Below are 13,788 nucleotides of genomic sequence, written 5' to 3'. Positions count from 1 at the left end.
GTTCAAACATAAGGGTGTCCATAAGTGCACTTGGCACCAGAATGCCCTAGGTCATGATCGATGATTGACTTTGTAGTTGTGCCATCTGATTTGCAGCCATTTGTTTTGGACCCTCGGGTGAAGAGAGGAGCTAAGCTGTCAACTGATCACCACCTGGTAGTAAGTTGGATCAGATGGCGGGGGAAGACGCCGGACAGACCTGGTAGACCCAAACATATAGTAAGGGTTTGCTAGGAACGCCTGGCAGAAGAACCCCTCAGAAAGATCTTCAAAATTCACCACTTGCTCTTGCCGAGGTCAGATGCTTTTCCCCTCCTCTCCCTCTCTGCTTTACTTTGCTGCTCTGTCTTGTCTGTGAAACTGCTTCTGAGCCTCTCTCTACATATCTTCCGAACCAAAATTATGGACTTGGATTTGGTCAGTTGGTCCCTCAACACAATTGATAACATTTCTTTGAAGAGAAGACAGGTGTTAGGTGAGCCGATTTGCCCTGTTGGCACACACGCAGCTGGAAGACTTGATGATGTGTCTATCTCTGCTGCCATTTATGGATTTTAAGTACGCATTTATAATTGGATTAATGATAACTGGTTCCTGCTTTGTGGATTTGGGTGGTTCCTGATCTATCAACAATCAAGGAAGTCATTGGCAGCAAATTTGGACCCGATCATGCTGCTTGCCTTATGATGGCTTGGTTCGTGCCTCGAGCACCCAGACTCAAATGCTTTTGGCAGAAAGGATCAGATCTCGGGGATTATTCTCAGGCACGGTCCATTGGTGTGGCCATGTAATTTGGACATTTCGGAACCGAGTGGACCAACACAGACTCAAGGTAGATGTCATTAAAGTTCCGTCTGTCCCAAAAACAATTGTGTGTTTATTTTAACTTGACTTTCTTGGCTGGCCTTGCAGGCCACCTTATCTGAATTCGCCTTGAGGACATGTTATTTGATGCTCTAACACCCCCCCCCCTCCCCAATCGAGGAATTCCAACTGATCAATCTGAGGAAACAAGCTGAATAAACATTGTGACATCATCTCAGGACTCTTGGATTTCTATTGGCGTTGTCCTTGGCCATTCCCCAACATCCCTCGAGAATGTTTACGGATCTCACTGGAGGGAACTGGTTAATTATTCCATCCTTATCAGAACTCCTACAGAGCCCTCAAGAGCGTCTTTGGACATGCTCTCCGCTCTCGTCGTCTCCCCCCTCTGCGGAATGTCTATGTCACCATGTGCTTGTATGTGCGAGGTGTTTTTTCAAAATTAGAGTCTTTCTTCTCAGCAAAGAAAGAGTTTGATAGGATTTTTTTTGCCTCCAATTCCTACGTGTCCAGTTTCACTACTTTTTTGTCTGTCTAAACAGATCTCTCTTGTAAATGAGTCTTGTAAATGAGCTCAATATCTGTCTAAATAAAGGTCGAATTGAACTGAGAACTCATACCTCTGGGAGAGATTTAACCGCATCCCAGCTGAGGAGGGGGATATTGAGTCCGAGTGGGCCATGTTCCATGCTTCAGTTGTTGAGGTAGCTGCCATGAGCTGTGGCTGCAAAGTTGTCGGTGCTTCTTGCGGTGGCCATCCTCGAACTCAGTGGAGGAAATCCCCGGGTTAGGGAGGCTGTCAAGATGAAGAAGGAGTCCTATCGGGCCTTGTTAACTGGTGGGAATCCAGAGGCAGATGAGGAGTACCGGAGGGCCAAGCAGTCTGTAGCTTTGGCTGTTACTTAGGCTAAAGCTTGGATTTGGGAGGAGTTTGGTGAGGCCTTGCATAAAGACTCTCAGTCAGCTCTGAAAAGATTCTTGCAAACAATCAGGCAGCTGAGGAGGGGAACAGAGCGCTTCACAGACACCGTGTTCAGTGAAAGTGGGGTGCTGTTGATCTCAACCAGTGATGTTGTCGGGAGGTGGGAAGAATGTTTCTCAGACCTTCTCAATCCCACCAGCATGTCTTCCACAAGGAAGCTGAGTCGGGAGACTTGGGAATTGGTCTCTCCATAACCGTGGCTGAGATCGCCAAGGTAGTTAAAATGTTCCGCGGTTGCATTGCTCCAGGGATGGATGAGATTCACCCTGATTTCCTTAAGGCTCTGAATGTTGTGGGGCTGTCTTGATTGACACGCCTTTGCAACATCGCATGGACATCGGGGCAGTGCCACTGGATTGGCAGACTGGGGTGGTGGTTCCCCTCTTTAGAAAGTGGGGTGGAAGTGTGTGCTCCATTTATAAAAGTATACTTCTTATTAGCCTCCTAAGTTCTCTTCAGGGGTACTGGAGAAGCAAGTCCAATTGTCAGTCGAGCCTAAGATCCAGGAGGAACAATATGGGTTCCATCCTGGTCGTGGAACACTGGATCAGCTCTTTACCCTCACTAGGATCCTTGTGGGGTCATGGGAGTTTGCCCATTCAGTCTACATGTGTTTTGTGGACTTTGAGAAGATGTTCCTCGAGGTATACTGTGTGGGATGCTCTTTGAGCATGGGATTGGGGGCCCATTGCTACAGACTTTTCAGTCCCTATATCCACCTTATTCCGGATTTGGCGCCACTACCCATAATTCATAGCGGAAGCCGGTTGTTTACTTCCGCCCGCGATCCCGCGCTGTTGTTTACGTTTGTGGGTTAACACACTTGCTAGCAATTTAATGTTTTTGACACAAAAGTTTCCTTTACCTGAAGTAAATGGCAGCACATCAGAGGTGGATACATTGCAAGGATGTTTTAAAAAGCTGCGAAGATAAGTCGTTAACTGTGTCTCACCCATCATTTCTCACGGACTGGGTAGATGATATGAAATCATGGCCCGGAATTACCTACATCGATATTATTAATTACCTTGTTTTTTCTGAAGGCGTCGATGGCGAGGAATTGCGGAATTATAAAAGCACAGAGGCGTATAATTACCTCCACAGCAACAAAATAGATACAGTTTTGCTCAAGAAACAAGGCGACTTTATCTTTCTGAAAGCAGCTGTTGAGCCGAGCCAGAGCGTTGGTCAAGCTAAACACTTAGCATGGGTCATGCTCAGAGAAAGTGGAGTGGTAGAAACGGTCGGCTGTTCCTGTATCGCCGGATTGGGAAAATCATGCAGTCATGCGGCAGCTATTCTGTGGAAGGTATATCACTTATCTGGATATCAGAATATTTACATCACTGAATCAGAATCACTGAACTGGGCGAAAGCTGTGAGCTTCCTGTCTGCCTGTGTTTACATGTGGAAGCCAGAGCATTGTGCAGCCTGTGATCTACTGTCACAAAAAATTAAACATTAAAAAGGCTGTACAGTATTTTTATATTATTTGTTTTTAAAAAAGTACAGACTGGATGCAAGGCAACCTAACATTTACAGAAAAGGAAAAAATAAATGACAACAGCAGGGATGTAAATAACTTGTTTCATTTTATTAGGAGCAGTGATAGCTGAAGTCTGTTAAATTGTTACAGGTCCAGAATGCTGTGATCAGTGGAAAGACGGGGCTAGCATGTACAGATGAGCAGCGCAGGTGGAATGCTGGGACAGCAAAGAATCTTCAACCCAAACGTCTAAGCATGATAAACTTCAGACACCACAAGGCAGAGCAGCAGTATAACATCAACTCAAGGGCTGCAGACACGATTAGTCTTTATTTTCATAAGTGTTATAAGGACTTGATCTTGTACAGGCATTGTAAATTCATTGTTGTCATCTCCTTCCAGTGCTGACACAAGAGTGTTAAATGTTTCTAACGCTATACCAGTGTACAGCAAAGCGTCTGCGTCATTTTGTAGAAGAAAAAATGCAACTTCATCACACTGAGTCGTCTTGTCCTGGACATCTTTTCTGCCAGACGTGTTGCAGTATTGATGATGATCTTTTAGCGAAGGGTCCTCCCACTGTGTGTGGACTGAGTGCAGATGTGGCCCAGGAGGTTGTGTGGAGACGCTAGCAAGGTCTGGGATGACTGACGGTGAATCTACGGTGCACTCTGAATAACACAAAAATACAAAATCAAATCAGCGTAACACAACCTGTCAAGGTGGGCAGCACGGTAGCGCAACTGGTAGAGCTGCTGCCTCTCAGCGAGCAGGTCCCTGGTTCAAACCCCGGTCCAGGGGCCTAGGTGTGAGTGAGAGAGTGAATGTTTGTTTGTCTCGTTTGTCTCTATGTGGCCCTGTGATGGACTTGCGACCTGTCCAGGGTGTACCCCGCCCCTCGCACAGTGATTGCTGGACATGGGCACCAGCGACCCCCGTGACCCAAAATGGAATAAGCGGGTAAAGAAAATGGATGGATGGATGGACAACCTGTCAAGTGTCACTTACCTTATTACGTTTTAGGAAGGAAATTTGTAATTCCACACTCGTACACACATGATACATCTTAAATGTCAATAGTGCTGTTTTAGTGGGGCTTTAGCCCCCTTAAATTTTCCTAAGCCCCATCAAATTATGCTATAATATCAAAATATTGTGATTAGATTTTAGTTTTTCATCCTTAAAAAAATCAGTTGGAGCTAGGTTGCATTTAAGCTTTTTCTTTAAAGAGTTTAAAAGAAGTTTTTTTTCAGCTGTGTCTGTTTCAAATAACCTGCCTCTAATAACTCAACATATTCTTTATTAACAAAATCCCCAGACTTTTACAGCCCTGGGGGCTGAATTTTACCAGGTTGCTAAATAAAAAGCTATTCTCGGACAGTTACATGAAATCATATACATCTCTGCTAGCATGCTACTGATGTTAATTACTAACCACTTTGTCTTTAAGATTTGGATTTGGCTGCCAATCAAGTACTTTCTCTTAGTGATAAAGTATTTTGGAATTAAATTAATAATACACTAACATCCACAATAACACTGCAACCAGCTAGCGCTGATGCTAACACCATCCACAGTATAGTAATTATAACATTACAATTATAACATTAATAATAATATAATTCAGTAAAAGATAAGAGCTAAGCATGATTAAAATGTGAAGCGGGGACAAATCACATTTTCAATTTCACTCACCGGGAACAGATTCGGCCGTTTTGTCGATGTTGCTGGAAGCTGTCTGGCTCACAGTGGTCCGGATGAGCTGCCTTCTTTTCTTTGGTGGGGCCCGGTCATAGCCCAGATAGAGCTCCGGGTCGGGGTGAAGCTCTGTGGGCTTTTTATCAATAAAATGAAAGGAGCAAACATAAACTCTCTTCGGGGGGTATTTGAGTTTTAAAGCTGCCAGCCACGCTCGTTTTCGATCCTCCTTCCTCGGCATGGAGTGCAGTTCGTAACGCGCTGGGCACACACAGGCCTTTCGAAGTTGTTGATGTGCAAAACAATACGTTTCTAGCTCGTCTTTCAGTTTTCTGGAGCTGTTGTGACAGCCAACAACAGCACAAGTTGAACCCGAACTCATATTAGAATTGTTTAAGCCTCCTGCTACAGCACAAATTACTAGAATTTGTCATTAGCAAAAGTGCCTCTCGCTTTAGCTCACCGGAAGTATAAAACCGGGAGGGGGCGGTACCTGTCTGTCATGGCAGCCCACATACCCTCTTGCAGAATAAGGTGGATAAGAGGTACGAGAGTTTGATTCGTATTGCTGGTAGTAAGTTGGACCCCTTAAGGGTGAGAGTTGGACTTTGTCAGGGCTGCCGATTGTCACCAATCCTGTTCATATCTTTTATGGACAAAATTTCTTGGTGCAGCCAGTGAGCGGAGGGTTCCAGTTCAGTAGCCCCAGGATTCCATCTCTGCTATTTGCAGATGATATGGTCCTGTTGGCGTCATCGTGCCGTGACTGCCAGCTCTCACTGGATCGGTTTGCAGCCAAGTGTGAAGCAGATGGGATGAGAATCAGCACTTCCAAATCTGAGGCCATGGTCCTCAGTCAGAAAAGGGTAGATTGCTCTCTTCAGGTCGAGGGTGAGGTTCTGCCTCAAGTGGAGGAGAAGTATCTCAGGGTTTTGTTCATGTGTGAGGGAAGAATGGACCATGAGATTGACAGACGGATTGGTGCAGTATCTGCAGTAAAGTGGACTCTGTGCCAGTCTATTGTGGTACAGCTGAGCTGTAAGGCAAAACTCTCTGTTTACTGGCCGGTCTACATTCCTACCCTCACCTATGGTCACAAACTCTGGGAAGTGACCGAAAGAAAAAGGTCATGGATACAGGTGACTGAAATGAGTTTCTGCTGCAGGGTAGCTGGACTCTCCCTAAAAAGTGAAAAGTTCAGTTATCCAAGAGAGACTCGGGAATAGAACTGTTGCTCCTCCACATGAAAAGGAGCCAGGTGACGTGGTTCAGGCATCTGGTAAGGCTGCTATTTGGGCACCTCCCGGTGCTTCAGGCATGTCCGACTAGGAGGAGACCCTGGGAAGACCCAGGACATGCTGGAGAGACTATGTCTCTCGGTTGACCTGGGAATGCCTTTGAGTCTTCCCAGAAGGGCTAGAAGAGGTGGCTGTGGAAAGAGATGTCTGGACCTCCCTGCTCAAGCTGCTGTCCCCAAGACCCAACTTCAGAACAAGCTGAAGATAATGGATGGATGGAAAATTACATAAACAACGGCCACCATAAGGAAAAGACAACAGGAAACACAAACCAATAGCCCAAACTTTGACGGTCAGATGCTTGCCTGAATATGAAAGAATGATTTGTTTCCTCTCACCACACAGTCCAGTCTGCGCTCTGAAGACTCTCCTTCTGTGTCCATCAGCTGAGTGTCACAATGTCCCACGCCTTCATACTCTGAGCTCTCTGAGCCTCGCCATACCTCCACATGCAGACGACCTGCAACCTGAAACACACACGCACACAGGTTTGCGTTGCGGTTTACTTGGACTTTGCATTGATTTGCCATTGTGCTTGCTCAGGATGGGAGACTACAACAAAGTGAAGATTCAGTATGTCTGCTGGCTTCATTAGATAGAGAACTTAACTAATTGGCTTTTCTATGTATGTGAATGTTTCTGTAAAGTGCCCTGAGACAACTTTGCTTTGATATGGAGCTATATAAATAAACTGAATTGAAATGAATTGAACGTCCATTCATTTCTATAGCCTAACCATTGACATTTACCCTAACCATTACCAGTACATACCTAACCCTAAACCTAACCCATAACCCACCAACGACACTTGAACCTTATGGGGACTGGGCTTTGGTCCTCACAATGTAGGATGTGTTCAAAAATGGTCCTCACAAAGTAACAAACAAGTACAAGCACACACACATGCACACACAGCAAAATCAAAAAATGCTTTGCGTCCCTTTCTACATAGCCAATAAAAAGATAATGTTGAAAATTTATTTGAAATATTTTATTATGTACACAAGAAAATAATCTACAAGGTCTTCATGCACAAAATAAATACAGTATTATGTGCACAACATAAATGTTTCTTCTTTCGGCTGTTCCCTCTTCATTGATCACCACAGCGAGTCATCCTCCTCCATCTCTCTCTGTCTTCTGCATCCTCCGTCCTCACTCCAACTATCTCCATGTCCTCTCCAACTGCATCCATATATCTACTTTGTCTTTTTCCTGGCAGCTGCATTTCTAACATCCTTCTACCAATATACCCACTATCCCTCCTCTAGACATGTCCAAACCAGTGTCCCTCCTCTGGACATACCATACCATACCATACCATACCATACCATACCATACCATACCATACCATACCATACAAGTTTATTTATAGAGCACTTAAAACAGCAGCAAGGCCAACCAAAGTGCTGTACAATAGAAACAAACAAGCACAGCGGACAGGAAAACATAAAATAAAAATATAGATACAAATAGCAGTGGATAATAACTAAATGGCCAACACTGTAGACTACAGACCGGATCAAAACAAATCACACCTTGTCAAAGGCAAGGGAATAAAAGTGGGTTTTCAGGCAAGACTTAAAGACTGCGAGTGTGGGAGCCTGCCTGACACGCAGTGGCAACTCATTCCACAGTCTTGGACCTGGAACAGAGAAAGCCCCGTCACCTCTGAGCTTGTGACGGGTTTCTGGAACTGAAAGGAGCGTCTGGTCTGCTGACCTCAGAGAGCGCTGTGGGACATATGACTGTAGAAGATCAGTGAGATAGGATGGGGCAGAACTGTTCAGTGATTTAAAAACATACGAGTATTTTGAACTGGATCCGAAGGTGAATGGGTAGCCAGTGCAGGGAGGCCAAAACTGGAGTAATGTGCTCTCTATGGCCTGTACCAGTTAAAAATCGGGCTGCACCATTTTGGTTCAATTGTAGACGTGCAATGGAGGATTGATTGAATCCAAACAGAAGCGCATTGCAGTTATCAAGCCTGGATGTTAAGAATGCATGGATCATTGTCTGAAGATTCTTTTTGGACAATATGGGCTTCAGCTTAGACAACCGCCTCAGCTGAAAAAAACAGGATTTAACAATCATGTTTACATGACTGTTAACTTTTAAGGAAGGGTCCATTATCACTCCCAAATTGGTGACTCTTTGTTTCTTTAACGGAGCTAGAAAGGAAAGGTCAATGCAGTGGTTCATGGACATGCCATTGGGATGGAACAAGATGACTTCAGACTTCTTCTTCAACTTAAGAAGTTTAAAGCCATCCAGTCCCGGATGTCAGCCAGGCAGTCAAGAAGAGGTTGAATAGAGCGTGTGCCTTTGTGCCTCATAGGGAAGTAAATTTGACAGTCATCAGCATAGAAATGAAATGGTATGTTGTGATTATGGAAAATAGCACCTAGTGGCAGCAGCTATAAAGAAAAGAGAAGGGGACCGAGGATGGACCCTTGAAGGACCCCCCACTGAAGTGCTGCCGATGCTGAACTGAAATCTTTGATACTGACACAAAAGGTTCTGTCAGAGAGGTAGGACCTAAACCAATTGAGGGCTGACCCTGTGATGCCCACCCACTGCTCTAGCCTAGAAATGAGGATCCCATGGTCGATGGTGTCGAAAGCAGATGTAAGGTCCAATAGGACAAGCAGCACAGAATCACCTGCATCAGTAGCCATGAAAATGTCGTTAAAAACCTTCAGTAGAGCAGTTTCAGTGATGTGGGGAGATTTGAAGCCAGATTGGAATAACTCTAGGATAGTGTGATCCTCCAAGAAGCACTTCAACTGAGACTCAATTGTTTTTTCCAGTAGTTTAGAGGTGAATGGGAGTCTGGAAACAGGGCGGACATTGGACACGATTGAGGGGTCAAGGTTGGGTTTTTTCAGGAGAGGCTGGAAAACAGCATGTTTAAAAGTTTTTGGCACCACACCTGAGGATAAACTGCTATTCACAAAAGCAAGAATAGAGGGACCCAGAGTAGGAAAAACCTCCTTTAGTAGTTGAGGGGAGACCACATCAAACTCCCTCGTCTGGAAGTCTAGGGTAGATATGTCCAAACCAACTCAGTCTGGCCTCTCTAACTTTATCTCCCTAACTTTATTTTTTTTACCACACTTCCCATTTTCCTGGACTCTAAGTCCTTGAAGTCTTGCACCTCTGTGACTACTGCTCCTTGCAGTGAGGCTACACCAGAAAAGTGTCTGATGTGCATTAATAGTAACACATGAAACAATAGCCAGCTTAATTTAATGTCTGTGTTTTCAGTTTGGAAAGTGAAATAAGAAATTTATCGAGCTACATTTTGACCTCAAATTTCAACTGGAATACTCTGACTACAGCTGTATAATTCATCTCATCTTCATTGAAGTTGGCATTATAGTCAATAATATTTTGTTTTCAGGCAGGTTTATATAAATTCTTTTGAAGCCATAATCTGTATTAGTTTGACTTTTAGAACAATTAGCTTGCTAGGCTACTGAGAGGCTACATCTTCCGGTAAAATGGTGCCCGTGTACATGGCTTGAAATCCACCTCTGCTGACGGTGTTCGGATTATTTGCGTTTTGTTCGGTTTTCATCTGGGACATAAACTCGCTACAAGAGCGCGGACATACACTGGACCTTGTTTTAACTCATGATGTGACTGTTAGTAATCTTGAAATTGGTGATAATGTTTTTTTAGACCACATGCCAGTCCGGTTTGAGTTCACCCTCCCCCATCTAACTCCTAAGCCGTGCGTTCCTGCACGTCGCAGCCGGACCATTAACCAACTCACTGCCACACGTTTCACAGATGTTTATAACTCTGAAATAGGGCTTTAACAGACTACTCAAATAATCAACACATCGATTCCTAGGACATCAATAGAGTTTTTTAATTTCACGTCGAGTATTCGTGGTGACGTCATTACGTCACTGTTACGTTATTCGTCACGTGTCACGTGATCCGCACCGGGCGCGGGTTCCAAAATGGATTCCTTCAAGCAGACAGATGGAGCAGAGCAGGCCCAGTCTTGGCAAACAGGTAGAAATCCATCAATAGTATGGAAATATTTCACTAAAGATGAATCTTATGGTTCAACTACCGTAAGGAAACAGAAAATGAATAAACTTCCTGACTGTTTGGAGCTCGTTGTGAACCGGTGTTACACAATATTCTGTGACCACCGTATATTGTGACCGTAGGGGGCGGTGTTTCATGCACTGTTGCAGGCCACAGAATATGGTGCAACACCGGGTCCAATCGGCCGAACCAGAACCAGCTTCCTCTGACTTTGTTTCACAAACAAAAAGCAAAAAATATTAATCTCTAAACCTATAAAACACTTATAAACATATTAATCTCTAAAACTAAACCTAATGCGCACCACAGCTGGCGGTGGTGCGGGGTGGTCATCCTACCCACTGTTTTTAGTTTCGTTTTTGACGTGCCGCATGTTTCTTTCAATTTTACAACTTAATAATAATAACTAATGGTTTAGTTTTTCCTGTGACTTATTTGCAGTATGATAAATAGTAAGAACATAATATATGCTCCCAATGATTTGTTGGTCTTTTTTTGTAAATAATGACCTTTTTTGCGGTTTTATTTATTTATTTATTTTTGTATCTTTAGATCCTATGAAGTCATCAAGTACTCAAGTTCTACTCGAGTTTTATTATGTTAATGTCGAGTTTAAAAATTATGTAGTCGTTCAACCCCTACTCTGAAATGATAATTCAGCCCCCGGTGTTTCTCACTACCACTGAGGCGATGACATCCCAGTTCAGCTCTGTCGGCTTAAAGACTCTGGATCATGTCGCTCCTGTTAAAACTAGAAAATCAAAACTCAGAGCAGAACCTTGGCTGAGTGATGTCACCAAGGCCGTTAGGCAGCAGTGCAGGAGGGCGGAGGGCAAACGGAGGAAAGACAGGCTGCAGGTCTCTTTTCAAATACTTAAAGAGAGTTGGCGCCGTTATCAGAAAGCAGTAAAAGCTGCTAAATCCAAATACTTTTCTGATATCATAACAACAAACTCTCACAACTCACGTGTCCTCTTCTCTACCCTAAACTCTGTTCTCCACCTCACTGAACCATCACCTCTGGAAGCCTCGACTGAGCTGTGCGAGAACTTCATTTCTTTTTGGAAAAAATTGCGACCACCCGGACTCTCAATTCCCCTTCAACTCATGACCCATCCATCCCACCTCAATCTGTAGCTCTATTTGACCATTTTGAACCCATCATTCCATCTTCTCTAGAGCTGGTCATGTGCAGCTTGAAACCTTCTGGTTCCCCCTTTGATGTGGTCCCCCCTCGACTACTAAAAGAGGTTTTTCCTACTCTAGGTCCGTCCATTCTTGCTATTGTAAATAGCAGTTTATCCACTGGTGTGGTGCCGAAAAACTTTAAACATGCTGCTGTCCAGCCTCTCCTGAAAAAAACAAACCTTGACCCCTCAGTCATATCCAACTTCTGGCCTGTCTCCAAACTCCCATTTGTTTCTAAACTACTGGAGAAAATAGTTGAGTCCCAGTTGAATTGCTTCCTGGAGGATCACGCAATCTTAGAGCTATTTCAATCTGGCTTTAAACCTCTCCACAGCACTGAAACTGCCCTACTGAAGGTTTTTAATGACATATTAAAAACACACTTTTATTCCCTGGCTTTCAGCACTGTGTGATCTGTGCTGAGTCTGTGTGCGTCACACTGTGTTGGTCATGGTGCGGTTGTTGTTGTTATCCATTATTGTTTTTGTCGGTTTCTACTTTTTGGTGTCCTATTATGTAATCTGTTGCTGTGTGCTTGTTCTGTTTGTCCCTGTACAGCACTTTGGTGTGCTTTGTCACTGTTTAAAGTGCTTTATAAATAAATTGGTATGGTATGGTATATTCTTATCCACAGATACTGGTAATTCTGTGTTGCTTGTCCTATTGGACCTTACAGCCGCCTTTGACACCATCAACCATGAGATCCTCACTGCTAAGTTGGAGCAATGGGTGGGCATCACAGGGTCAGCCCTCAATTGGTTCAGATCCTACCTCGCTGACAGATCCTTTTGTGTCTCCATCAAGGATTTTAGTGCTGCAGCGGCAGAGCTTAAATGGGGGGGTTCTGCAGGGGTCCATCCTGGGTCCCCTCCTATTCTCTTTATACCTGCTGCCACTTGGTGCTATTTTCCGGAAACACAGCGTACCCTTTCACTTCTACGCCGATGACTATCAAATTTACTTCCCCCAAGACACAATGGTACATGCTCTATTCATCCTCTGCTCGACTGCCTGGCTGACATCAGGGACTGGATGGCTTTAAATTTCTTAAGTTTCAATGAAAAGAAGTCTGAAATCATGTTGTTCCCTCCCAATAACACAATCACAAACCACTGCATCGACCTTTCCACTCTAACCCTGTCAGAAAAACAAAGACTCACTAATCTGGGAGTGATAATGGATTCTTCCCTGAAACTTAACAATCATGTAAACATGATTGTTAAATCATGTTTCTTCCAGTTGAGGCGGCTGTCTAAACTGAAGCCCATATTGTCCAAAAATAACCTGGAGACAGTAATGCATGCATTCATTACATCTAGGCTTGATTACTGCAATTCGCTCCTGTTTGGTATCAGTCAGACCTCCATTGCACAAATACAACTTGTCCACAATGCAGCAGCCCGATTTTTAACCTGTACAGGCAAAAGAGAGCACATTACACCAGTTTAATCCTCACTGCACTGGTTACCGGTTCACCTTCGAATCCAGTTCAAAATACTCATGTATGTCTACAAATCGCTGAACAGTTTCACCCCCCCCCCCCCCCAATCTCTCTGATTTGCTACAGCCGTATGTTCCCCCACGTTCCCTGAGGTCAGCGGACCAGTTGCTCCTCACAGTTCCAGGAACTCGTCTTAAGCGCAGAGGTGACAGGGCCTTCTCTGCAGCAGGCCCAAAACTTTGGAACGAGTTACCTCTGCTTGTCAGACAAGCCCCCTCCCTCTCGGTTTTCAAATCCCGTTTAAAAACCCACTACTTTTCAGTAGCTTTCAACACCAGAGGATCTGTGTTTTGAACTTGTTTGCTTCACAAAGGTTAGTCGTCATATTTATTATCTGTGACGTTTTTATGTATATATTCTGATTTACTTCATTTTGTATATTGTTTTGTGTGTTATCTGTTGTTCTTTCTGTACAGCACTTTGGTTGGCCTTGTCGCTATTTTAAGTACTCTATAAATAAAATGGTATGGTATGGTATTATTTGATGTGCACCAGACAGGTTTTACAGTAGTCCCTCTTTCCGCGGGGATTTGCATCGTGCATTGTGTTCTGCATTCTGATTGGCTAAACAGTCTCTCCAGTACAGTAGCTATTTGTAAAAACATTTATACAGTACTTTTATTTGTTAAACAAATGCTTGGGCCTGGAAAAAGGTTTTGTTCTTTGGTTTGAATGTATTATGGAGTATTTCATTGTATAATCCAAAAAAGTTCAATCTGGTCCTCTGGACATTCAAAAAAACAAA

General features: G+C 43.9%; 3 protein-coding genes across 3 annotated transcripts in view; 1 reads left to right on the top strand and 2 right to left on the bottom strand.

The window, feature by feature from the left end:
- Window positions 1–960, top strand: part of LOC119418745 (kinesin-like protein KIF13B) — a 29,248-nt gene extending 28,288 nt beyond the window's left edge. Inside the window, exon 6 of the mRNA XM_037686081.1 lies at window positions 913–960. Within this exon, the coding sequence (XP_037542009.1) occupies window positions 913–960 (48 nt within the window). The remainder of the gene's footprint in view (window positions 1–912) is intronic.
- Window positions 961–3,382: 2,422 nt separating this feature from the next.
- LOC119418432 lies at window positions 3,383–5,456 on the bottom strand. Its single transcript, XM_037685713.1, has 2 exons — window positions 4,989–5,456; window positions 3,383–3,964 (listed from the first exon to the last, which is right to left on the bottom strand). The coding sequence occupies exons 1-2, from the start codon at window positions 5,371–5,373 to the stop codon at window positions 3,597–3,599; spliced, it is 753 nt and encodes a 250-aa protein (XP_037541641.1). The 5' UTR covers window positions 5,374–5,456; the 3' UTR covers window positions 3,383–3,596.
- Window positions 5,457–6,118: 662 nt separating this feature from the next.
- LOC119418744 (kinesin-like protein KIF13B) overlaps window positions 6,119–13,788 on the bottom strand; it is a 53,596-nt gene continuing 45,926 nt past the window's right edge. The window contains exons 18-19 of the mRNA XM_037686080.1: window positions 6,628–6,756; window positions 6,119–6,172 (exon numbers count right to left, since the gene is read on the bottom strand). Of these exons, the coding sequence (XP_037542008.1) occupies window positions 6,119–6,172; window positions 6,628–6,756 (183 nt within the window). The remainder of the gene's footprint in view (window positions 6,173–6,627; window positions 6,757–13,788) is intronic.

The sequence above is a fragment of the Nematolebias whitei genome, chromosome 12 (genome assembly GCF_014905685.2).
Source record: "Nematolebias whitei isolate Nwh7 chromosome 12, NemWhi1, whole genome shotgun sequence".
NCBI lineage: Eukaryota > Metazoa > Chordata > Actinopteri > Cyprinodontiformes > Rivulidae > Nematolebias > Nematolebias whitei.
This window is presented reverse-complemented; position numbering and strand designations above follow the sequence as displayed.

Bases quoted from the DNA above. Each gene is read 5' to 3' on its own strand.
- LOC119418432 (XM_037685713.1), bottom strand. From the start codon at position 5,373: ATGAGTTCGGGTTCAACTTGTGCTGTTGTTGGCTGTCACAACAGCTCC. The intron at 3,965-4,988 runs GTGAGTGAAATT...TGTGTTATTCAG, and splicing joins AACGGCCGAATCTGTTCCCG to AGTGCACCGTAGATTCACCG.